Source organism: Astatotilapia calliptera, chromosome 4, assembly GCF_964374335.1.
Source record: "Astatotilapia calliptera chromosome 4, fAstCal68.1, whole genome shotgun sequence".
Taxonomy (NCBI): Eukaryota; Metazoa; Chordata; class Actinopteri; order Cichliformes; family Cichlidae; genus Astatotilapia; species Astatotilapia calliptera.
The window spans coordinates 15,668,871-15,695,358 of record NC_137425.1 but is presented as its reverse complement, the minus strand read 5'-3'; the positions used below and the strand labels follow the sequence as shown (position 1 = coordinate 15,695,358).

At 40.1% G+C, this 26,488-nt stretch overlaps 1 protein-coding gene and 1 pseudogene across 3 annotated transcripts in view; one reads left to right on the top strand and one right to left on the bottom strand.

The window, feature by feature from the left end:
- The window catches only part of LOC145428256 (nuclear GTPase SLIP-GC-like), a 34,260-nt pseudogene extending 24,018 nt beyond the window's left edge, over positions 1-10,242 (bottom strand). The window contains exons 1-5 of the transcript XR_013908512.1: positions 9,792-10,242; positions 6,769-6,822; positions 1,186-1,210; positions 978-1,070; positions 731-818 (exon numbers count right to left, since the gene is read on the bottom strand). The product of XR_013908512.1 is annotated as a nuclear GTPase SLIP-GC-like (transcript). The remainder of the gene's footprint in view (positions 1-730; positions 819-977; positions 1,071-1,185; positions 1,211-6,768; positions 6,823-9,791) is intronic.
- The window catches only part of ccp110 (centriolar coiled-coil protein 110), a 664,638-nt gene that overhangs the window by 290,210 nt on the left and 347,940 nt on the right, over positions 1-26,488 (top strand). The window contains exons 11-14 of one of the 2 annotated variants that reach the window (XM_080300274.1): positions 14,794-14,867; positions 14,950-15,015; positions 15,146-15,205; positions 15,329-15,436. In XM_080300274.1, the coding sequence (XP_080156400.1) occupies positions 14,794-14,867; positions 14,950-15,015; positions 15,146-15,205; positions 15,329-15,404 (276 nt within the window). In that variant the 3' untranslated portion in view covers positions 15,405-15,436. Of the gene's footprint in view, positions 1-14,793; positions 14,868-14,949; positions 15,016-15,145; positions 15,206-15,328; positions 15,437-26,488 lie in introns of those variants that run through there. The other variant, XM_080300275.1, reaches the window with a different exon arrangement.

Here is a 26,488-nt window from a genome sequence, read left to right as displayed (position 1 = left end):
ATCCAAGTGACTTCTTCAGTTTCAGCTGACTGCAGGTTTCCTCAGCCTTATAAACTAGCCCACTGAATGAACAATGGGCTGTGAGGTCACTTCCTTAATCATTAATATGCAAATTGTCATGACCATTTATCAACAACCACTGACCAACCAATGGGATCTACTTACCTGGATGATTGAGATTTCTTTTTGAAAATTTGTTTAAAAAAAAAACTATTACAATGTTTAGACTTGATATTTATAATTTCACGTCTCTGAAGACTACATGTGTGGAAAAACATGAAATATTAATCAGTATTCAAAAGCTACTGATTACCTCTGAAGTGTGAAATGATGGATTCTGGTACAATTCACCTTAACAATGGAATGAACTGAATCACAGCTCCATGTTGAGCTCTGACAGAGTTTAAATCTTTATACCAAATTACAGCAAAATGTTCCTCCAACTGTTTCTTTTTGCAAACACTTACTTTCTAGATTTTTTTTAAAATTTGCCTTCCTAACCTTTCTGAGACATAGTGACATCAAATACAAAATTACCCAATTACTTCTTAAAATGGTGCATTTTCTCAGCTTAGGAATTTGATATGTTTTTGTGTTCTGTTGTCAATAAAATATTAGAGTAAGAGATTTCATGAATATTGTTTTTATTTTCATTTTACAGACTGTCCTAACTTTTTTGGAACTGGTTGGAACAATGTCCAACAAAAAAAAGGAAACCTTTATTACTCACTTTAGGAAAAGTTTGAGCTTGTCACGGCCATGTAGTCCTTCACTGACATGTCTCATTATCTCTTTGACCTCAAACAGTATTTCTTTTTCTGTCAAAGTGAAAGTAAAATCTAATTAGTAGGAAACAGGAAGCAGTGTAATGCAAAATGTGGCCCACTGATATTCAAAAAAAGTAAAGAGTGTGGATTTTACAAGTTCATACTATAGCTATTATATTAAAAAAATGCACATTAGTACTTTTCATATACCTGACTGTGATCCTGCTGCACAGTTGTATTGTCGTTTAGGAGGTGGTTGCCATTGGCTGGACTCACCCTGAAAATGATCTGAGTTTCTCTTTCCTTATTGGATAAAAAAAAAAATCTTTCAAGATTGAAAATTGTGATCACGGTGTATTTTAGATAAAAATAAATACATCAGATGTATTAATATGAGAATGAGACCAATTTTTCTCACCTTTTTCACTTATGGATGGCAAATCCTGAGGATAAATGTAAATATTTGACTTTTGTATTTGAAATTAAATTACTACACATGTATGCATATCTGAACTTATACAGGAAACCATCGCAACTGTACAGAAACAGTTTGTTCTTTACCAAACTGCGATTAAAAAAAATGGAAAACTTTCATATTCTTACCTGTTAATAAACATGATTGCATGAGTCAACTTTTCAGCCTCATTCAGTGCCAGTGACACAGACCTTGAGAACAGTTGGTGACCACCCCATCAATGGCAACCACCAGCTGTTAGGCCAGGGGTAGGCAACTCCAGGCCTCGAGAGCCGGTGTCCTGCAGGTTTTAGTTGTCCTTGATCCAACACAGCTAATTTAAATGACTAAATTACACCCTTAACATTTCTTTTAGTTCTCCAGAGGCCTGGTAATGAAGTAATCATTTGATTCAAATGTGGTGACCCAGGGTGGTATCTAAAACCTGCAGGACACCCGCTCTCGAGGTCTGGAGCTCCCCACCCCTGTGTTAGGGTAAAATGTGTATTAGGCAGTGTTGGGACTAACGCGTTATTAAGTAACGCGTTACAGTAACTACGTTATTATTGTGGTAACGAGCACGGTAACTAGTTATTATGCCAAAATCAGGAACGCGTTAGTCGTTACTGGGATTTAGATAGGGTCGTTACTCGTTACTTCGTGTGGTGGCTATCGCGGAGCTTCCACAGATTCAGTAACATTAGCAAGAGGTGGAGGCCAGCAGGTGGATGAAGGAAAGGGGACGCAGAAGGAAAAGAGACCCGAGGCGGCCGCCGGTCCAAGTGTGAACTGAACTTCAGGTAAGAAGTTATGACCTGCAGTCTCTCTGGGTCAGATATAAACCAAGTTTAGGTGGAGTTTATTTTCGTTATTCTGACTTTTTCCGTACTGCGTGCTAGCTAGCATGACGGAGTTTCTATACAGCTGGGTGGGTGCTATGAAGTTAATGATGTTGAACTTTATTTTGTTCATAAGTTATTAGAGTTGCCAACCGTCCCGTCTGGTATTCAGAGAAAATATTACGCGTTTCTTATTGAGGTGAAAAGGAACAGTTTGTCCCGTAATTCAGCTACAATGAAAAAGGCACAAAGCTGGAGTTATTCTGTGTTTACGCTGCACAGCTGCCTCTTCTTCTTTCATTCTCCCCTCTCCCTCTCCCGTTTCTACTTCAATCATGAAAACTGATCAATGATCAGCTGATCGGCTCTCTTGTTTGTTTATCGCTCACTTTGCGCCGAAAGAGGAAACCAGCGGATGTCGCGCTAAACAACAGCAGCACGTTTAAGCTTGATCAGCTGTTGTTAGAATTTATTTAATATTAATTTCTAGTATCAGCTGATGTTTGCTGGAGCCACAGCTGCAAAAAAGCTGCTGGTCATGATATGGTTTGGTTATCTGGTGAGAGGGAAACATGAAGATGAAACCAGGAGATGTCCTTACTGAATCATCAGAGCTGAACAGGTGATGGAGAAACAGGTTTACCTTTTAGGTGACATGAATGAGTTGAAGGGAAGTTATGAACTGTTTCTGAGAGACAAATAACAGCAGGATCCTTTTTTACGTAGCTGACAGCTGGTAACTGTGCAGGTGCGGATCTAGCAAAGTGTTGCCAGAGGGCCAGGTAGAGCATTAACAGGGAAAGGGGGGCACAAAGAAATACTTTTCTTTCTTATTCTCATTTAAAATGTCTAGCTTTTAAAAAATAATTATCTGAATCTTACAACAAATGATTGATAGATTGATACATATATACCATCAAAACAGCGTACAACACTGTCACAACACTGTTTATTTTAATTCAAAGGCTTTATGATTTTTCCTATAATGGTGGGCCGGTCTCTAGTCAAAATGCCCGGGCCAATTTTCTGTCCCAGTCCATCCCTACATGCAGCTCATCTGCAGTCTGGTGTTACCGACATCTTCCTATTCAGAAGGCAGAATTTCCGAGTTCTGAGTACAATCGAAAGCACCACGACTGCACTTTTTGTGTTGGATGTAAAAGGCGCACATGACGCTGTGACGTAGGCTAGAATCATGGCAGCAGTCACTGACGGTCCAGGCGTGGGATTTCTCTCGTGGAAATATGCACATTATCTTTTCCTTTCTATTGGTAGGTGGCACAGTGCACTTGTGGCAAGTAAGCAAGCTAGAAGACTGGCAAAGTTATGGAAGAAACACATTAACAAGAGAATTCTGAGTAAAACCAAAGTTACTTTCCCTAGTAACTAGTTACTTTGAAAGTAACGAGTAACTTGAAGTAACTGAGTTACTTTTGAGAGAAGTAACTAGTAATGTAACTAAGTTACTATTTTAAAGTAACTTACCCAACACTGGTATTAGGTATCACGTAACTGCATCAGTTGTTTAGTGGTTGGTGGTTGTAAGGATTTTAAGTCACAGACTGGTCTCTAGGCTTGTGTGACTGGGGCTTTACTTTGACTCAGGTCACTTTAGCGCAGTGGTTCCTAAACTTTTTTTGCTAGGCCCCCTTTGTTTTATTAGAAAAATGTTTGCCCCTGCCACCCCCCGCACAAACACATCCTCCAACCACACACACCCATATTTTGTTTTCCAACTCCATTGCGGTTAATCTCACACCTCAAACATTTAGTAAACAATTAAGCAAATAAAAGTAACAGCAATAAATTACAGGTAGAAATAAAATAAACTACTAACTCTTTTACGTTATCTCCACATCTACACGGGTATTTTTGAAAACACAGCTGTTTCTATGCATTTGGGCCTTTCGTCCATAGCTGGACTGGCCGTCGGGCATACCGGGCATTTGCCCGGTGGGCCGCTGGCGATTTTTTGTTTTTATGGGCCGATCATTTTTTTTTTTTTTTGGAAGGGTATAAATAATGAAAGGTGTTGGATTGGCCAATTGGTCATGATCGACTCTGGGCTGGACCAATTACAGCCGAGGAGGTCAGATGCACCCTCCCTGTTGTTTAGCAATCTTATAGACAACTAAAGAAAATGGAGAACAAAAAAAGGAAAGGAGGTGCAGAAAAAATTAGGGCCAAAAAGAAACAAGCCCTTCAGGCAGACGCTGCCAAATGTGTAAAAATAACTGAATTGTTTGGCGGTAGCTATGGCATAGCTTCCACAGATTTAGCAACATCAGCAAGTGGTGGAGGCCAGCAGGTGGATAAGGGAAAGGGGAGGTAAGAGGAGGAGAGACCCGAGGCAGCTGCCGGTCATAGTGGCAGAGGAACTGAACTTCAGGTAAGAAGTTATGACCTGCTGTCTATCTGTGTCAGATATAAACCAAGTTTAGCTGTAGTTTGTTTTCGTTGTGCTGACTTTTTACAGTCACTTAGAATAACTGGTACTGCGTACTAGCTAGCATGACGGAGTTTATATAGTGCTGGGCGGGTGCTATGAAGTTACTGATAGTAAATTTTATTCTATGCTTAAGGTTAGTTTCTCAAACTCCTCAAAATCTTAACAAATTGTGCCAATCCTTACATGTTGCACCAGGCTGATTTATCATCAAAAGTGGAGAAGACAGAAGAGCAGCAGAGAGAGATGGAGCAAGAGAGAGAAATAAAAAAGCAGGAGAGAGAGAGATGGAGATGGAGATGGAGAGATGACTTTATGTCATCCATGAGGGATGCATTTGACATGTGTTTCACATATTATAGCCCAACAAGTTACTTATAGCAATTTAAATACAAGCAATCAGTTTTTGGCAAATACCGGAAATCAGTTTGCAAAAGTTTGGGCAACCTTGTTAATAGTCATTATGTTCCTGTATAAATCGTTGGTTGTTACAATAAAAAATTTCAGTTAAATATATCATATAGGAGACACACACACAGTGATATTTGAGAAGTGAAATTAAGTTTATTGGATTTACAGAAAGTGTGCAATAATTGTTTAAACAAAATCAGGCAGGTGCATAAATTTGGGCACCACAAAAAAAGAAATGAAATCAATATTTAGTAGATCCGCCTTTTGCAGAAATTACAGCCTCTAAACGCTTCCTGTAGGTTCCAATGAGAATCTGGATTGTGGTTGAAGGTATTTTGGACCTATCCTCTTTACAAAACATCTCAAGTTATTCAGGTTTGATGGCTTCCGAGCATGGACAGCTCTCTCTAACTCACACCACAGATTTTCAATAATATTCAGGTCTGGGGACTGAGATGGCCATTCCAGAACGTTGTTCTTGTTCCTCTGCATGAATGCCTTAGTGGACTTTGAGCAGTGTTTCCGGTCGTTGTCTTGTTGAAAGATCCAGCCCCAGTGCAGCTTCAGCACTGCACCGGGGCTGATTCCTGGACATTGGTCTCCACAATCTGCTGATACTGAGTGGAATCCACGTGTCCCTCAACTTTGACAAGATTCCCAGTCCCTGCACTGGCCACACAGCCCCACAGCATGATGGAACCACCACCATATTTTACTGTAGGTAGCAGGTGTTTTTCTTGGGATGCTGTGTTCTTTTTCCTCCATGCATAATGCCCTTGTTATGCCCAAATAGCTCAAGTTTAGTTTCATCAGTCCACAGCACCTTATTCCAGAATGAAGCGGGCTTGTCCAAATGTGCTTTAGCAAACCTCAAGCGGCTTTGTTTGTGCTGTGGGTGGAGAAAAGGCTTCCTCTGCATCACTTTCGCATAAAGCATCTCCTTGTGTAAAGTGCGCCGAATGGTTGAACGATACACAGTACTCCATCTGCTGCAAGATGATGTTGTAGGTCTTTGGTGCTGGTCTGTGGGTTGACTATAACTGTTCTCACCAATCGTCGCTTCTGTCTATCCGAGATTTTTCTTGGTCTGCCACTTTGAGCCTTAACTTGAACTGAGCCTGTGGTCTTCCATTTTCTCAATATGTTCCTAACTGTGGAAACAGACAGCTTAAATCTCTGAGTCAGCTTTCTGTATCCTTCCCCTAAACCATGATGGTGAACAGTCTTTGTCTTCAGGTCATTTAAGGGTTGTTTTGAGACCCCTATGTTGCTACTCTTCAGATAAAATTAAAAGAGGAGGGAAACTTACAATTGACCCCCTTAAATGCTCTTTCTCATTATTGGATTCACCTGTGTATGTAGGTCAGGGGTCACTGAGCTCACCAAGCCAATTTGACTTCCAATAATTAGTTCTAAAGGTTTTGGAATCAATAAAATGACAACAGCGCCCAAATTTATGTACCTGCCTGATTTTGTTTAAACAATTATTGCACACTTTCTGTAAATCCAATAAACTTAATTTCACTTCTCAAATATCACTGTGTGTGTCTCCTATATGATATATTTAACTGATATTTTTATTGTAACAATCAACGATTTATACAGGAAAATAATGACTATTAACAAGGTTGCCCAAAGTTTTGCATCCCACTGTATGAATGAAGGAAAGCATGCTGGTTCATTAACTGAATTTCAGTAATCCCTACCTGATCGAAATCAGCTGTTTCTTTATAGTTTTGTTTGCAGAGTAGGTAAAGCTAAGTGCAAAGCTATGTAAAATGTTTACTTAAAAATGTAACTTGCAGTACAGATACTGAAGAGGAGTGTCATGAAACAGTTTTTTATACTTACTTGACCAGAAGTATTGACTGATTCCTTTTGTGGTTGAGTTGTATTTGGCTCTTCCTAACACAATAAAAATATTGCAAATCCAAATCAGCATAAAAGTTAAAGAATTTTTCTGAATAATGCTATCAATGTGTGGGAAGGTGTGGTTTTTGCGGTGTTGCGGTGTGTGCAGGGAGGGGGGCACAATAGGATATTCATGAATGTCCCCACACTAGTGATGTGATTTGGTATCCATCTGATACCTTGTAAACACAGGCCCAGTATCAAAGATTCTGATACAGATACTGATGCTTTTTAATAATTAAGGTGGATGAATCATCAAATTGCTAAGTCTGAATGAATTTTCATGACCTGTTAATGTTTTGGGAGATTTTATTTTCTTTGGATTATTAATTAAAACCAGGCAAGGACAGAAATAATAAAATGATAAGGCTGTAGCACATCTAGTTGTAGCTTAAATATAGTAACTTTACAGTATCCCTTTTACAGTTAACACAAATGGATAATTGTACTCAAACAAATCCGAGTCGAAATCGGGATATTTGCTTCGATTACAGTAAATGTTGCTATGACACTTGAAAGCATCAGCATTTACACAGACAGCCAGGTTGCCTCTTTGATGAATTCGGGAGTAACAAAGAAACAGAAACTAGTATCCCAAAAAGTTGATTCTGTTCATCTGGACTGTTTTCAGTGGGAGGAATGTTTTGTCACTCGTCCAAGTGACTTCTTCAGTCTCAGCTGACTGCAGGTTTCAGCTTCTGATCGTTACGGAGGCGAAGTTAATTGGATCCGCTCTCCCCACCAAGCAAATTCACCTGATCCAGGGAAAACAAATTTTGTCGGGGATAACTACCTTGGCACTGAATTTAAGCTGTTATAAATGACTTGTTGACTTGAAATTGGTCAAAAATAGGTCAATCATATCTTTTACAAAGAATATTAATTTAGAGATCATTCCTATCACAAAGTAGTTGTGATGGGATTTCTGGCTCTTTTTAGAGAACCAACTCTTTTGGCTCCCAACCGGCTCTTCAGGTTGTTTTGTTGCTTTAATTAATTTATTATTAACAACAATATAAAATTATGCACAAAAGGAATTACTAATGTAAAAAAACAAAACAAAAGTGGTTTTATTTATATATGTTTATATATAAATATACACGGTGGCCTCTAGAGACAAAGCATGTACAAACTCCAAAACACATTTCTAGCGTTAACTGAACTTCAAAAATAGAGCTACCTAGATCACTTAAATTACACAACTGAAAGCATATGTGTATTGTTTATGTATTTATACACAAGCACTCATATGTATTCAAATAATTTAAAAAAAATGTTCATTTACCTTTTACTACCACACACCAAATCCAGTTGTTGGTACTTGCTGGCTTGTGTAGCCACTAGGTAACAAAAGCTCAACACTGCGCGTTTTGGAGTTTGCACGTGTTTTGGAGTTTGTACGTGTTTTGGAGTTTGTACGTGTTTTGGAGTTTGTACGTGTTTTGGAGTTTGTACATGCTTCGGGGTTTGTATGTGCTTTGTCTCTAGCAGCCACCGTAAATATACTTTTATTCATTCACTCCACATAAAATGTAATAAATAAATCATATAATACAAAAACCAACTATTTACATTTCAACTTGGGCCTGCATGAATAAACTTTCTGAATCCTTTATCATCCGCAACTGAAAATAGTTGTGGATCATTACTATACTTTTCTAATGTGACATTGTTGTCCATGGCTCTCTTTCTCTCTCTCCCTCCTGCTCTGTTGCTGTGCTACTGAGAGTGTAACTACCACCCCTCCCCTCTCTTCCCAGCGCAAAGCACAAGGCTCGCGTGCGGAGTGAAGCGGAAAAAAAGTGCGAGAGAGAGAGGGTGAGAGAAAGAAAAAAAAACCCATGGCTCCCAATCCGGTCGTCAAGTGATGACGTGACGAATCCTAATTCCGGGCCTAAAGTAGTCTGCGTTTAATATGGCTTTTGTGTTGTTAACATGTTTAATGTTTTGTATTTTCTTCTATTTAATCTCAAAAAGCTCCTAAAACAGTCAGTGATCACTGTTGACCTCCCTCGGCTTTTATTACCGCTAATCATTTATTTAAGCTCAGTTTTTAAAACCTTAGGATGTAACTACAGCCCAGCCCATGCAGCAGTATATGAATGACTAACCTCGTATTGTGGATGGATTATCTCAGTTGTTCTCCTGACTGAACTTCTTTATTCTAAAGAAACCCCAAACAAACAACAAAAAAAAACCTTGGTATGTGCCACTTGATTTAACTCTCTGGTATCTGCATTAATTTCAACACTTTCTGTAGCATTTCTAACTCTACACATCTAAATTCAAATCACTTGGATGAGTGACAAAACGTTTCTCCCACTGAAAACGCTACATTCAGATGAACAGAATCCACCTTACTTCCTGCTAACTTCTAACTCCGTTAAATGTCATAAATTCCGTTTTCATGGATGCCTGGATGTTAAACTCAATTGTTACACCTGGTAGAGCAGAACGCTGATCATTTTATTAAAGATGAAAGACTTTAGACAGTTTTTCAACTCTCAGTAATGCCATAGTGATCGTTTGATATATGGACCTGCAGTGGAGTTTAGGCCCAGACACAGCTAGTGACGTCAGACTTAACGACCGGATAAGGAGCCAGCTTGCATCGTTCACTTCCGTTCGCGACTGAGACATCACTACAAAATAGCTGTTGCAATCAATTTTTGGCAAAGTAACTGGTATATAACCGGGATTTATCCGGGATTTTTTTCTTCAAGAGAGAGCTAGTAAAGAGCGCAGCAGAAATACCAAATATAACAGCACCTTTCTATAAACAAAAAGAACTGGATTGATGAATTATGAGTATAAATACACATAACAAGGTACTTAGAAAGCAGACCATTTCTTTATTTTATGTATAACCCCTTTGACTAAAGTCTATTTAATAATATAATTAAAAATATTAGACGTTAAAAAAACAAACAAACATCGAAAGTCACTATTTGGGAGACACTTACCTCCCCTGGCATCGATATTTCTTCCATGCGGCGATGATGGTCTTCTGGGGAGAGTTCCAGCCCGTCTAGAGGGGGCGGATGCGCAGCGGCCCCAAACTGAGCCAAAAAGTTTTGTAGCACCTGCGTCTGCTGCTCAGTCAGGGCCTGCAGGTCTTGCAGATGACGTTGGTGCTCTGCCGCCTGCTCCTGCTGCAAGGCCGCTATGCTGGCCATCATTTGAGCCAGTGCCTGAGCTGGCTGGAGGTTCTGCGGGTTTGACATGTCGTAGCGGGAAGCTGGGCACCACTGTATCACTCTGTTCCTGATCTCCGTTATGACGCACACACACAAGGAGACAGTTCTGCGTCACGTTTCAGTAATTCTTTTCATTCAGTTCACACTTCGCTTCACACTCTTCAACTCCCACTGGCTCAGCTCTCTCACTCCGCTCTCAGTTCATTCCTTTTCAGGCCCCAGCAGCTACTAAACCAGGGTGTGGCAGTCATCAGCTCTTTCTCTCAGCCTCCCCTGTCGCTGTAACCTGAACCCGCTTTTCCACCCCTCACCTGGTGCTAAACCACAAATCACACCCACCATAAAATGACATATTGAAATTTAATGTAATTAGCGCACCATAATATTTCTAAAACAAATTCACCTGTAAGCATTAAGTATAAAATCCACAAGTGATATTTTACTCTCTAAACATGGACAACATTTAGGCTGACCATGTTATAGTACGGAACAACATATTAAGCTCTATTAGTAGCTCTTATGTTTCATATTTAGCATTACATAAGTATATATATATATGTACCCACAATAAATGAAATATGTTAAACAAAACAAATGTAACAATTCACCTTCAAATGTCTCTGTTTTTTCACTTAGTTTCCATTCAGTCAGTTTTCTTTGCACAAAATCACCCATGACCAAAAATCTAACTTGAAAGATAAATTGTAATTTCCGCTAAACCATTCCTCCTTTATATACTAGACCTTTCAACTCCTTAAATTGATCAGTAGAGCAGTTACATATATGGACAGATTCATCAGAACAAAAATTTTTTGTGTGTGCTCATCTGCTTTTAAAGTTAATGCGAAAATGGTCAGTTATGGAGGATGAAGTTAGCAGGCAAAAGGAGAAGTCCGACAATAAGCAGGATTACAAAGAATAATAAGATTCAGATTAAACAGAAAAAAAAAATACAGGCGTGAATGAGTCTGATGATGAGTTGATGAGAGGGACTGGATGTTTGTTAAATGTATAAACTGTCTCGGTTCATTGTTGTCTGTATGTCAAAGTTCAAATTAGTTAAAGGGGTTAAGTAGAAAAAGAAAGGAAAACAAAAAACTTTTTAAAATAAATAATAATATATTAAATAATAATAATAAACAAGAAAAAGTAAAATCACTTACAACAACTTCTGCTAGTATATGTATTTTGCACTATGTAAGAATGGTCCCCTCACATCACTGACACAGGTCACATGGTGACGTATTCTGGGTTGTTTTTTCTACAGTCTCATTTATTTAGTGTCTTAGTATAATATTTACATTTTTAACTCAACAATCAAACTCCAAACACTCCAGTTAATTTCTGAAGCACTGTGTGATTACTCAGATAATTCTATTAATTCATGTAGATTTAAAATAAATAAAAATTTTTTTTTAGCAAATTGAGTTTAGATGTGTGGAGTTAGATATGTTACAGAAAGTGTTGAAAGCAATGCAGATACCAGAAAGTGATGCAAAGTGCACCCCGAGAAGGTTTTTTTTTTAAGTATAATAAACAGGTTTCTTATTTGCATAGGGAAAAAGCTGTAGATATCCTGGAGTAGGTACAAGTAATTTGCACGCTAGTTTGACTAGCCACACCCAATTCTTCTCAAAACAAATGACCTCTTGTACAACCATCACAGCCACCATTTATCTTGCATGCAAATGAATTATTGTGTGTGCAAATGATTTGTACTCGTCCTATTCTGGGATATCAACAGCGGCTCTTTGTTCATGCAAATAAGAAACGTGTTTATCCCAAAAATACTAATAATTTCTTTCACTTTGCTGATATGTGTATTTCTTTTAGCAACAGGTTAAAACGACCAAGGTTGTAAAAAAAGTGTTTTCATCTTATACCTAAAATAAATACAAATACTTTTATTGAGGTTTCAAGGTTTTCATGGACCATGTGAAGGTCATTTTCAAATTCAAATTCAAATTCAAATTTTATTTGTCACACACACACAACCATACACAGTATGACATGGGGGTGAAATGCTTGTAGCTGTACAATGCCCGACCATTAAATGACAGAAAAAAAGTTTTACAATATTTACAATTTACAGGTTACTACAAAATTTACAAATTAACTTAGGAATTTACAGTAAAGAATGTGCAAATAGCAGAAGAGATTATAAAGATTATAAATTATAGAAATTATAGGATTATAGGAAATGTGTGGTGGTGCGTGTGGTGATGTGATATGTGTGAGAGTCCAGTCCTACACCTGGTTCAGGGCCCGAATAGCCTGGGGGAAGAAGCTCCTCCTCATTCTCTCTGTTTTGGCCTTAGGGGAGCAGAAGCGCTTCCCAGACCTCAACAGTGAGAAGAGTCCATTGTTGGGATGGGAGAGGTCCATCATAATCTTTGTGATGGCCAAACCCGTGGCCACACTCTAAAGTCGTTGCCGGACAAAAGATGGTAGCCAGGGTTTGAAACCATTAAATGCAAAGGAAGATAATTGGACCACACCACCACTTCCTGCTGAAGGGGAGAATGTGTGTTTTTTTTACTTTAAAAACAAAGTATTTGTATTTAATTAAATATTTGAGTTTGGGGTTTAATGGGGTTTTTGATTTTCTTCTTTGGTGTTTAGTTTATTAACAAACTAGATTGTACTGCATCGTTTGTGATTTATGATTGTGTTTGTTTGTTACCCCTCATGTGTCACAATGGTCTGATCAGCCATTATATATACCCTTGTATGTCATTTCATGTTTAGGTCAATTATGTATGTTTGGGCAGTCATTTGGTTTGTTAAGGTTGCAGTTCTTTGCCTGAGTTCAGTTTTGTTTCTTTGACCTCTTTTATGAGCTCAACATTTATTACTCTTGTAAATATAATTTTTGGGGTTAAATAAATGGAAACTATATTTTTCTAATAATTCCTGGGACTCCTCCTGTTTCTCAACTCGGTGCAACACAATCTTCCTAGCTTTGGACTTGCACTGCTTGGTGTAGATGGACAGCAGGTCAGGGAGCTCTGATTGAATGATGCGTTCGGCTGAGCCCACCACTCTTTGCAGATCTCGTCTGTCCTGCTTGGTGCTGTTCCCAAACCAGGTGCAGATGTTTGCCGTCAGGACACTCTCGATGGTGCAGGAGTAAAAGTTCTTGAGCACCTTCAGTGGCAGATGGAAGTCTCTAAGTCTTCTGAGGAAGAAGAGACGCTGACGGGCTTTCTTAACCAGGGTGTTGATGTGGCAGGACCATGACAGGTCCTGAGTGATGTGGACACCCAGGTATCGGAAACTGTCCACTCTCTCCACTGGCGTGCCACTGATGATGAGGGGTTTGTAATTCCTCGCCTGCTTTGTAGTGAAGTCCACGATCAGCTCCTTAGTCTTGCTGACGTTTAGGAGGAGGTTATTCTCCTGGCACCAGGTCTCCAGGTTCCTAATCTCCTCCAGGTAGGCTGTCTCGATGTTGTCGAAGATCAGGCCCACAACAGCAGTGTCGTCAGCAAACGTGACAATGGAGGTGGTGTCTGATGTGGCTACACAGTCATAAGTGTACAGTGAGTACAGCAGGGGGCTTAAAACACAGCCCTGAGGCACTCCAGTGCTGAGTGAGATGGAGGGGGAGACTTGTTTTCCCACTCTAACTGATTGGGGTCTGTCTGAGGAAGTTGAGGATCCACTGACACAGTGATGAGCTGAGTCCTAGATCCGTCAACTTGGTGAAAAGCTTAGAGGGAATTATTGTGTTGAATGCTGAACTGTAGTCCACGAACAGCATCCTAACATAATTCCCTCTGCCAGTGTCCAGGTGACTCAGGGATGTGTGGAGCAGGTGAGATATGGCATCGTCTGTGGAACGATTAGTCCGGTAAGCAAACTGAAGTGAGTCGATGGTGGCAGGAAGTGAAGAAGTGATGTGATCTCTCATCAGTCTTTCAAAACACTTCATCGCAATTGAAGTCAGTGCTACTGGACGGTAGTCATTGTGGCAAGCGGGCTGTTGTTTCTTTTCATTGTGTATGTGTATGAAGGCATGAAATGCCTTCATACACAATAAAAGAGTTACAGGAGTGTAAGAAAGTTTCATTTTAGATTATGACGTTAGTGACTGAGTGTGTCTAACTGTGCACTCTCTCTCTGTATTTATATGTGTGCCTTAAGGATACGCAGGAGTTCATCCGTTCATTTCAAACTGAAGCTCTACAGAAGAGAAGCACCTACACAGCACAAGATCTCGGCCTGCAGGAGAGAGTTAGAGCCCAGGTATGACTGTGTACTAAACCTCTATAGCCAGCAGAAGGCCATCTTTATTCATGTTTCTCCTTGTTTGTTGTTCCCTTAGTTACGTGCAGCCCTGTATGACATCCATGACATCTTTGAAATGCCTTTGGAGGATCGCTTAACATTACTGCTCCGTGTGGAGAGGAAGCTACGAGACATGGTAACATGAACACAGTCAAGTAAATAATCAAGTATCCAGATTTAATCAAGAGAAGGTGACCGTTATTGTCACTGAAAATATCCCTCTGTCCTTCTAGAGCTTATAAACTAAGCTTTAGTTTGTTCAAACACTGGAGAAAGTTTTATGAAGCCATGTATTCTGTGTCTGGAAAGGTTCATCCAGACACTCATGGCTTATCTTGTTGTTATTAATGCATTGTTTGTAATATAGCACCTTCTCACAAAAGCAATTGTAAGAAATTGGTTTGTGACTGTCTTTGACTTTTTCAGTATTCTGAGTTGGTTTTTTTTAATAAACTATAAACTACATTCACTCCAACAGGAGAAAGCCAAGTGCCCCAAAGAGAGAGTGGCTCTTTCTGCTGCCACACAGAGATCTCTGGACAGGAAAAAGAAGTAAGACAAGAAATGAAAACACGTGTTTTACGTTCATGCTGTTGAGATCCAGTGATCAGTGGTGTATGTGGTGCTTCTTTAGGGTTGGTGAATCTCCAGCACAGACTAGGAAGATGCAGCAGAAGCCAAAAAGCCCCACTACCAACAAGTGTGAGACACAGCTGTGGGATTTTATTACTTTTTAAATTCATTTTGTGTTTATAGAACAGAAGCAGAGATCAATTTCTAGATTTTTGTCCGCAGAAGTTGTTTAGATAAAATCATTATTCCTTTCCTAGAGTCTTGAAGCCAAGCCAAGGACAAAATGCCTCTGTCCCAGGACAGCTTAACCGTCAGGGGTGAGTCTGTACTGGTACAGATTGTAAAAATTGCCTGAATCGCATATTCATGAAAATAGCAGTCTTCAGACACACCCTGCTTTTGACGTATTTAAAGTCACCACAGTGACGTTTTTCTCTTAGGAGCTGGAACAGAAAGACCCCAGAGGAGAGGGTGAAGCGCACAGAGAACCTGAAGAAGCAACACTCGCTGGGCTAAAGCATGACACAACATGCCCCGACCTGTGACCTGCTAACCACATGATTGTCCTTCAATTAGCTTTGGAAATTCACATGAATGTATTCACACACAAAAACACACAAAACTGTTGGTTTCTGTTGGTCACTGTTGCTACTCGCCGAAATAATTAGTTTCAACAGCTGATTGTTATGATGAAGGAAAGAATAAGTAGCTGTAGTTAAATGTAAGCCACAAGAAGCTCAATTGAAAACATGTAAAAACATTTCTGTGCCTGAGTACTCTGCCTTTGTTGTCTGTCATGTTTTAGCATGCATATATTTTATATCAAGTGCTTATAGCTGTAAGTTGCACACAAACAGTCACATAATGTAGTTGTTCTGAAAATACAATATTTTAATGTATATGATTTATTCCTTCAAGGGCTTTAATTACCAGTTCGTGCATTGTTTTGTTCTTTATGCTAAGTGGACTATAAAATGTATAGCACTCTGAGTCTGACTCTGAGTCGTATCAGGGTGTTTTAGTATTTGGTTTAAATGCCTAATGAAACGGAAAAAAGATAAATATCTGTGTTTACACTCTGGCATGCTGTTACATTAATGTAGCTTCACATGACCACAGATGCACAGCCGGCATTCAGTGTGGACTTTGTTTCAAATGACTGAAGAAAAATAAATTTACAAGACCAAGAAACAATATAAGACATTTGAATGAAATAGTATTTCTGAAATATTGTGTGAACTGATGCGTTCACTGCAGCACCATGCTGACTTCATATTTGTGCACTTGTAGCAGTCAGCATTGATGTTTTTCTCCCACATTGCTGTGTGTGTCTTTTAAAGGATGATTTATTTCATTTAAAATGTCAGATTGTCTTTTTTCTTCAATGTCTAGAATAGAATCTGAAATTATTTAAATTTTCATGGAATTTAATTAACGATACAGTTAAATTATAACCTAGCCAAACTAACCTAACTATAACTTAGCCATAAGTTTTTGACATGAGCTTCTTTTCTGTTGTTTGCTTTACCGATGTTTCATGACCCAGTAAATACGTTCAGCATGGTTTCAAACAAGGATCCTACTTAGATATTAAATTCTGGCCTATGATAAGGTAATAAAGCCACATATGAACAGCGGTTATGTTTATTTCTCAAAAATCTCTAAAAATAATTTACTGTATTTACACATCCTTTTTTTTGATGAAATTGACTATTTTTTAATCTACTCTTGTTAAGAGATTTTCTACATTATACACTATAACCAAATCTCTATAATACAATATAATCAAGTAGGCCTTATATTCTAACCAAGTGTGCCTTATATTTCGTGTGTTCATATATTTTCACATAACTAAGCCTATTGTTGAAGAATCAGCTAACCAAGTTTATTGTTAAAGAGAACATAATGCATTCCTTACTTAAGTGTCTGAAATGTTTGAGATGTTTTGACAGCATGATATAATGATGCATTCTTTCCTATAATGTCTGTGATGTCAGATAAAGCATGATATACTTCTGTATTTTTAATCCCAGTGTGTGAAAGATCAGATAAGTTGATTTAATGCTTAACCTCTCGTCAACATCTGTTAAAAGAGGAAGTACTATGTAACCCATTTTTGCCTTATAAATAAAGCAGCGAGCCTGTGCTCGGTGTGTGTGTCTTCTCAGAGAGACATTCACCCGTGCGCACGTTTTCTAATTACACTCTGAGTCGGTCTGCAGTTGTCTCATTTCTCTTACTTGTGTTTGAACAAATGTCTACCACTGACATTTAATTGGTCCTTCGAGCCGGAGAACTGACTGTTATTTTTAACGTCTAGTTTTCCACAGCGGTCTTCATCGGATCCTGATGTCGTGACGCCTGCGCTGGAAAAGAGTCTGTGCACAGCAAAAGAAAATCCGGGAGCGTGAATTCGACCTCCGGTCAGCGTCTTATACAGGCCCCACGGCGCCAGGACCAGATGAACCGAATTCAGAACGCAGCGCCACAGTAAGGTGAATATGAAACACTGCATTCCATCAAGCGTTAAAATACGTTGATATTGAGATTTTCCTTTAAAATAGTGTAAGCCTGGTGAGCGCCGACAGATCTCATAGTCCAGAGAGGGACTTAAGGAGACAACAGGCAAGAGCGATATTCTAGAAATCGCTATTAAAAGTTCCGGTTGCTCTGGGTAGCAGCTGTAACGGAACGAGTTCCGGTCACTCTAGGAGTGGCTGCAACGGAACAGGTTGAAGGTTACATGAAATAGGCCTATGGAAAATCTCAATAAAAATTATAAAAATGCGCTTTGTTTGTGTTGAAATAGAGGAGTGAGTTGTTTTTACGACCCAATAAGCGGCCGAACCACTTCTCAAACTGTTTTCCTGTGTACACTCACGTATTGGTTAAAGTGGAAAAAGGGTTGTGCTTCATCACGTAAAATCAATAACCGCTCTCTCGGATAGCGAGAGAGTAGAAGGCTGTTATTGAAAACCCATTCTCACTTTTTCATGCCAAAGAAGGTGTCACAGTTCTGACGTAATTAGTTCAAAATGGGTAATACTAAAACTAAAGTAAAATTAACAGCAGATGAAGAAAAGCTTGAAAGAAACTGTCAAAATGCGGGAAAAGTCAGTGCAAATAGGTGGAGAAATCCACATAAAATTTATTGTCCAGCCTGGCAAGGCAAATGCAATCAAGAGTCAATAACTGCTCTAAAAGCTGCTTTGCAAAAAGAACTATTTGAGGAAAAAAGTCAAAAGAAAAAAGCAAAACGTGTAGCAGAATGGCGACTTTTCAAAGCATGGGAGGCAGAAAATGATAAACGCAGTGCTAAACGTGCCCAAAAACAAGAAAATAAAGATAAACAGAGAGCTGCAGGAGAGGAAAAAAAACCCCCTCCCTATGCTCCTCAGCCCACACACACAGCAGCAGCAGCAGCAGCTGCACCAATTCCTGCGTCACCGCTTCCTGTAATCTCTCCTCACAACCCTTTTGCTCCAGATCCCTATGCTGAGGCAAAACATCAGCTTAATCTTATGACTAAACATAATCACTACAAAAAAGAAGGAACTGTAGGTCAGTTTCCAATGGTTGCCTTATCAAATCCTAGGTATGGGCAACCCAGTGGGCCCGTAGACGCCCAAGGAATCATACCAATAGATGGAGAACCTCTGATATACGCATTCAGACCCTGGTCCCATAAGGACAGAGAGAATGTGCTAAAAGATGTCCCACCCCTTAATGAAGGTTTTCAACAGTGGCGACATGCAGTAGAGTTGATTCGTCGTGGTTGGGGTTTGAATGGTCATGAAATGCAACAAGTTCTTCAAGATTTATTAGGTTTACGTTTTCCTAGAGTCAGAGGAGCCTACACAGGAAACGACCAAAACGGTGATGTACTAGGACCAGACACTCCTCAGTTAGATCAACAAATGAATGACTTGTACGGCAGAATAGAAATTAATTTAGCCCCAAGGCCAGATTATGGAAAAATAGGAGAGTGCAAACAAAAGGAAGGAGAGACAGCATCAGACTATCTGGATCGCTTACGTCCTGTTTTCGGGCAAAATTCAGGACTGAATCACGATCCAAATCCACAGTCTGCTTTTCAACAACAATTAAAAAATGCCTTCTTGAATGGCCTAATGCCCAAAATAAAAACACACGTAGACAAACACTGGGTGACACAAAACACAGGCACTCTGCCTGACGCCCTGCAATATGCTGAGCATGCAGTTAAAGTGTATAAACAGAAAGAAAAAACAGAAGGAGTTTTCATGATTGACCCAGAGACAGGCTTTATAGCTTTCTCAGGACAACAAAAACACACAGCAGGTTTTAAGCCACGTAAGGGAAAGCAGAAAGTAGGACAAAGAAGAGACAAAAGAGATATACAATGTTATAACTGTGGTAAATACGGGCACTTTGCTCGAGACTGTAGAAGTGTAAGCCAGGAACAAGAAAGTGATGATGACAGGCGCAGACGCCGTGATGAATGACTAGCACGAGAGGAAGGAAGTGAAACAAGTGAAGGGGAAGTTTACAATATTGAACAACTACTGCTAGGATCAGAAGCAAAGCCAACAGTTATAGTACACGTGAATGGTGTCCCAGTAAAATTCCTTTGTGACACAGGAGCGTGTAGATCTGTCTTAACAGTAGAAGTCCCAAATGTAACTTTCTCAAAAGACACTTTAATTGTGAAATCAGCTTCAGGACATGTGACATTGCAACAGCTAACCGTTCCCCTCTTTATGTCACATAGAGAAAGTGGTCGTGGCTGCAAAAATCTATGACCCATCTTGTCCATTAAATTTGTTAGGAAGAGATGCTTTAGCAAAATTAAAAATAGGAGTTATCCCTGAAGAAAGTGGCATGCAAGCCAGACTCCTACTCTCTGAAAGTCAGAGCCAAACTGAAGACATTTTTGTTTGTGAAGGTTCAGGTGAGCCAAATTATTACTGGACCTTAGATTTACCAAAACTTGAACCTCTGGAAGCCAAGGCTAATGTGTACTTACCTGAACACTCACAGAGGCAGGACCCAGCAGCATACCACAACACCCTGTGGTATAAACATGTCCCAGGCCCAGACAAAATTTATGATCAGCAAGTGCACAGACTAGGACCACAAAAACTAGTCCTACAACACCTGTATGTAACACAGAGTGGCAACGCAGTATGCTCAGTGTTACAGACAGATGCAGTGCAACGCATAAATAAAATGTTGAACCCTCATGTATCTGTTGCATGCAACGACCAAACGCCTTGGTCTGAGTTAGGCACAGTGCTGAGAAATGTAGAAATGGACAGATATGACAAAACAGAGTGTGAGGGCTGGCAAAAAGGCCGTAGAACAGGGTGCATGAGACTCACGCTGTGTTGGCCGGTGACAGCCACACCGGCTACACATTTAGCCACAACAGAGCAAGACGAATGACAAGTGTTAACAGTTGAAACACATCCTGAACTAGAAAAGTTACCACAAACATTATGGTCTCAAGGACCCACGGATGTAGGCCTAATAAAAGAAGCAGATCCAGTAGTGGTGAAAACTACAACCACATATAGGCCTGTGAAACCACAATATCCTTTGAGTGCAGAGGCGAGAGAAGGAATTGGACCAGTCATAGCAGATATGCAAAAAGCAGGTATTCTCGTGAAAACTAATGAAGCCACGTGTAATACACCAATTTTTCCAGTAAAAAAGGCTAATACAGGAAAATATCGCCTAGTTCATGATCTAAGAGCAATAAACGAGGTAACAGAGCAAATACCTCCGGTGGTTGCAAATCCACACACAATTTTAAATCAAATAACACCAAAAGAACAGTGGTTCTCTGTAATAGACTTGTCCAATGCTTTCTTCTCTGTGCCTCTACACCCTGACTCACAGAAGCTATTCGGATTCACCTTTAACAATCAAAAGTATACTTATACAAGGTTGCCTCAAGGATTCCAGAATAGCCCCACTCTTTATGCAGAGGCTTTGAGAAAATCAATGTCATCTTGCTCCCTCCCTGCTCCAGGGCAATTCTTGCTGTATGTAGATGATATATTGATTACAGGCCATACACAGGATGAGTGCAAAACAAACACACTGACAGTTTTGCAACATCTCGCAGAGCAAGGCCATAAGGTATCACAGCATAAATTGCAGTTGTGGAGCCAGGAAGTGACATACCTTGGCCACAAACTAACAGGACAAGGCAGACAGCTGTTAGACAGCAGAAAAGTAGCTGTACAAAATGCTCCAAAGCCAATTACTAAACAACAAATGATGAGTTATCTAGGTCTGTGTAATTTCTGTAGATGCTGGATTCCAGAGTATGCACTGCTGGCCCAGCCACTACAGAACATCATTTATGGTAAAGACCTAGCATTAAAAGACAAAATACAATGGACCCCAGAAGCAGAAAAAGCTTTTGTTGATTTAAAAATAGCATTGCAGACATGTACCGTCTTAGCTTTACCTGACTATGAAAGACAGTTTGTTCTCCATGTTGATGGTGCAGGAGGGTACATGAAAGCAGTGTTAACTCAAGCTTTTGGAGAAAAACAACGCCCATTAGCTTTCTACTCATGCAAACTTGACTCTGTAGCTGCTGGATTACCTACCTGTGTTCAGGCGTGCGCAGCAGCAGCAGAGGCAGTTAAAAAATGTGCAGACATTGTTTTGGGACACAAGTTGATCATTAAAGTCCCACATGCTGTGACCTCTATTTTGCTCCAAGCAAATCTCTCTTTCCTCACACATGCCAGACAACTTTCTTATGTGGGGATTTTACTTTCGCAATCACATATCACAATAGAGAAGTGTGGCCAGCTAAACCCAAGCACACTTTTGCCGACCCCTCTGGATGGAGAACAACATTGTTGCATTAAAAAATTAGAGGAAGACACAAAGCCTCGCAATGATATACACAGTTCCCCCCAGAGCAGTTTCAGTAATGTTTTTGTGGACGGCTCAGCGTCAAAAGATATTTACGGTAGAAATTGTGTGGGTTACGCGGTCACAACTGTTGATGCAGTGGTAGAGGCAAAAGCTCTCAGTTCCTCAAACTCTGCTCAAAGTGCAGAATTGACCGCAGTCATCAGAGCATGTACACTGTACAAAGGTCAAAGTGTCAATATACACACAGACAGCCAATATGTCTATTCAGCAGTTCATCATTTCGCAAAAATATGGCATAACAGAGGAATGACAACATCCTCAGGCAACCCAGTTCAACATGCAAACCTTCTAAAAAAGCTATTAGAAGTAATAACGTTGCCAAAAGAATTAGCACTATGCAAATGTGCAGCTCATCAAAAGGATGACACAGAAATAACAAGAGGAAATAACTTTGCTGACAAAGCAGCCAAAGCAGCTGCAGAAAAACACATTGATGTTTTAACAACAGAAACCATAGATTTAATACCATTAGAAATATTAGCAGATGCACAGAAAACAGCATCGCTGAGTGAACAAAAATCTTGGTTGAAAGATGGAGCAGAATTAAAAGATAATCTCATGATGTGTAATGGCAAACCAGTCCTTCCAAAAAATTTGCATAAAACTGCTGCATTAGTGACACACGGCAGAACGCATGTGTCAACGGGTGGGATGATTAATATACTCAATAAACAGTTCTATACAAAAAATTTTGAAAGTTCAGCAAAAGAGTTTATTAGAACATGCATGATTTGCCAAAAACACAATGCTCAAGGTAATTTACGACCAAAGCGAGGCCGGTTCCCTACACCGCCACACCCATTCCATACTATCCACATGGATTTTATAGAACTAAATGAATCTCAATCCTCCAAGTATGCACTTGTGATAATAGATGTATTTTCCAAGTGGCCAGAAATATACCCAGTGAAAAAAGCAGATGCAATTTCAGTAGCAAAATGTTTGTGCAACCATTTCATTCCAACATATGACATTCCGTCTCTGATAAGATCAGACAATGGCACACATTTTGTAAATGAAGTGATAAGTAAAGTTTCTGAAGCTCTAGGCTTCAGCATAAAACATCATTGTTCTTATCATCCACAAAGTGCAGGATTAGTCGAGAGAACTAACGGCACAATTAAACAAAGATTGAGGAAATGTATGGAAGAAACTAAAAAACCATGGCCTGAATGTCTAAGCTTAGTTAAGTTATGGATGAGAATAACTCAAGGAGCAGGTGGTCTAACGCCATTTGAAGTTGTACATGGCAGACACTTCCCTCTTCCCATAACGAGCGAGCCAATTAATAAATCTATTGCAGAAACAACAATGGCAGAATGGATGACAAAACTGTTTGAAAATAAAGAAGTGATTTTAAACAATCAACTGCCAAGTGATCTATCTCCAGTCTCTTGCAGGTTGAACCCCGGTGATTGGATTCTGATTAAAGTCCTCCAGCGGAAAAACTGGAGTTCTCCGAAGTGGGAGGGTCCGTTTCAAGTGTTGCTGACTACACCAACAGCTTGTAAAATCGCTGAAAGACCTTCGTGGATCCATCAAAGTCACGTGAAGAAAGTGTTTGCACCACAATAAGACGCCGGTTCCCCCGACTCTCAAGTGATCCCCTGGTGAAGGAAAGGGCTGATTGGGTATACCCCGCCCTTTACCTTCTCGCCAGTGGTCTCCTCACTTGGAGCTCAGGTGTGCCTGGTCGCCCTGAAGAACAAACACATAATAAAGAGTGACCCATCCCACCAAAGAGAGGAACCAATGACAACACCGGGGACGCCTAGAATGCAGAGAGCCAGCATGATGAATCTAGAAGAAGAAGAGCCACCAGCCCCAGCCCCAAAGCTGCTATGCTTAAGTGCTTGTCACTTTCAATGGAAACGGTTCATGTGCCGCCTGATCTGTCTGGTGGCCGGTGTCATCTTAGGGGTGATGCTCTTCTGGCTGATACCTGGAAGAGCCCGCAGAATAACACCAACTATTCCCCGTCTCAAGAGGTGGACCCATGACAACTCCCATCTAACTGAGATGACCCAAGATCACATTCACCCTTGGATGAACAATGCCTGGTACCGATACCTACACAACACCATAGATGAAAAAGAATGTTATGTCTGTTCTCACATGCCTTCAACTTCAGTCTACCCCACCATATATGGTCGCAAAATGGACAGTCACTTGCAAAGTGAATGTGCAGCAAGTTTCGCCAGCATTGGAAGACAACACTTTACAATCGGCAAGAAAGCTTCACTCCCAGGTGCAAAAGGCCTGAAGAAGGATGGAATCTGTGACGACAAATTCTGGGTAGATATGACAGTAAAAAACAGAAATGCTTCTGTCCCTTTCCCTGTTTTTATGACCCATACAGAGAAGTGGCATCCTCTGTGCTTCTACCAAGCGTCAGTGCAAGGACGCCACCCTCTGGGCCATACCAGCAACTGCAACACAACCTATGGAGGAGTAGGGTATGGGACAGTCAACCTAAATCAACAGGTAAATGGCACCTATTGGGTACAAGGTATGGCATGGCTGTGCGGACAGCGTGCGTACTTTATGTTGCCACCCAACTGGTCAGGATGCTGTGCACCTATCTTCATTTCAGATCACACTTTTAAGATATCTGTGTACAACAAGACCAGAGTTAGGCGTGATATAGAAATCAAGCCTCATGATTCAATCCTTGGAACAGACGTGCCAGAGGAATTCAAACTCTGGAATACCGGCGAAAAGGTAATGCACTCTCTGTTTCCCTGGACAGGAGTAGGAAAACACGCACTACGAATAGAGACTTTAGACTATCGCTTTGGACTGTTTTTGAACGCTTCCACCCGCATTGACAAATCACAGAATGAAGAAATTGATGCAATCCGCATTACTGTCATGCAACACCGAGTAGCTTTGGACCTTATTCTTGCAGAGAAAGGTCGTCTCTGCGTACTGTTCAACAAGACATGTTGTACTTACATACCTGACAACATACACTCATTAAACATGACAAATGCTTTGAATGTTCTGAGACAACTAAGAGACGCTCAGCAACAGGACTACGTAACCGATGAGCATGGCTGGTGGGACTGGTTGCTGAGCGGCTCCTGGAAATCTTTGCTGATTAAAGGCCTGTTGGCCCTATGTACTGTGATGTTCCTATTTTGCATTTTTGCTGCTTGTATTATCCCTTGTCTGAGACGCATGGTGATAAGTATGTTTAATCGTACTTTAGGAAATTTTGTTTTGATCCAGAGAGATATGGAGGATCCCTTTCGCCAGTATGATATGCTAACTAGAGAGACCAGAGAAGAAAATGTCTATGATAATCTTAATCTTAACAGAGCTGATGTTTAGATACTTCACTGAATGATATGCAAGTTGAAAATGTGATTTAACAAGTGACTATGCATTGATATTAAACATGTGAAATATATTAACAACAGGAGGGAAATGTTAAGAGATTTTCTACATTATACACTATAACCAAATCTCTATAATACAATATAATCAAGTAGGCCTTATATTCTAACCAAGTGTGCCTTATATTTCGTGTGTTCATATATTTTCACATAACTAAGCCTATTGTTGAAGAATCAGCTAACCAAGTTTATTGTTAAAGAGAACATAATGCATTCCTTACTTAAGTGTCTGAAATGTTTGAGATGTTTTGACAGCATGATATAATGATGCATTCTTTCCTATAATGTCTGTGATGTCAGATAAAGCATGATATACTTCTGTATTTTTAATCCCAGTGTGTGAAAGATCAGATAAGTTGATTTAATGCTTAACCTCTCGTCAACATCTGTTAAAAGAGGAAGTACTATGTAACCCATTTTTGCCTTATAAATAAAGCAGCGAGCCTGTGCTCGGTGTGTGTGTCTTCTCAGAGAGACATTCACCCGTGCGCACGTTTTCTAATTACACTCTGAGTCGGTCTGCAGTTGTCTCATTTCTCTTACTTGTGTTTGAACAAATGTCTACCACTGACAACTCTGAATACCACCACAAATCCAGAGTGAAGGAGACCAAACTGATTTTTCCAGGCATATTTACAGCAATAAGACTTTAATTATAATAATTTTTATGTCGCAGGATACAAACATTCGCACACATTTGAACAAAATGGCTCCAAACTGCTTTAAAAAAGTTAAATATCTGTCATTTTTCTAAGATTGTGCAAGAAATTTTGTTTTTCATTTCTTCTACTGTCGTCAACATAAATAAAGGTTTTTAGTTTCCTGTAGTTAAAACAGCCATTTGCCATGACAGACAGCGACATAGCTGTGCTGGAACTAGAATACCTCTCATATGAGTTTGGTAAAGACACCAACCGACCATCCACATATATGCATTTACACCTAACATCTTTCAAGAAGAAGGCTTTGAGTTTTCACTTCCACAAAGATATTCTGTGATCATCTAGCTGCCCTCTGCATCATCCGTCCGTCCATCCATCTTTTTTCACTTATGCGGGGCCGGGTCGTGGGATCAGCAGCCCAAGCAGAGAAGCCCAGACCTCCCTCTCCCCAGCCACCTCCTCCAGCTTGTCTGTGGTAAGACCAAGGCGTACCCAGGCTAGCCAAGAGATACAATCTCTCTAGCGTGTCCTGGATCTGCCCTGGGGCCTCCTCCTGGTGGGACATGCCCAGAACACCTTACCCAGACTTGTACACATTCTT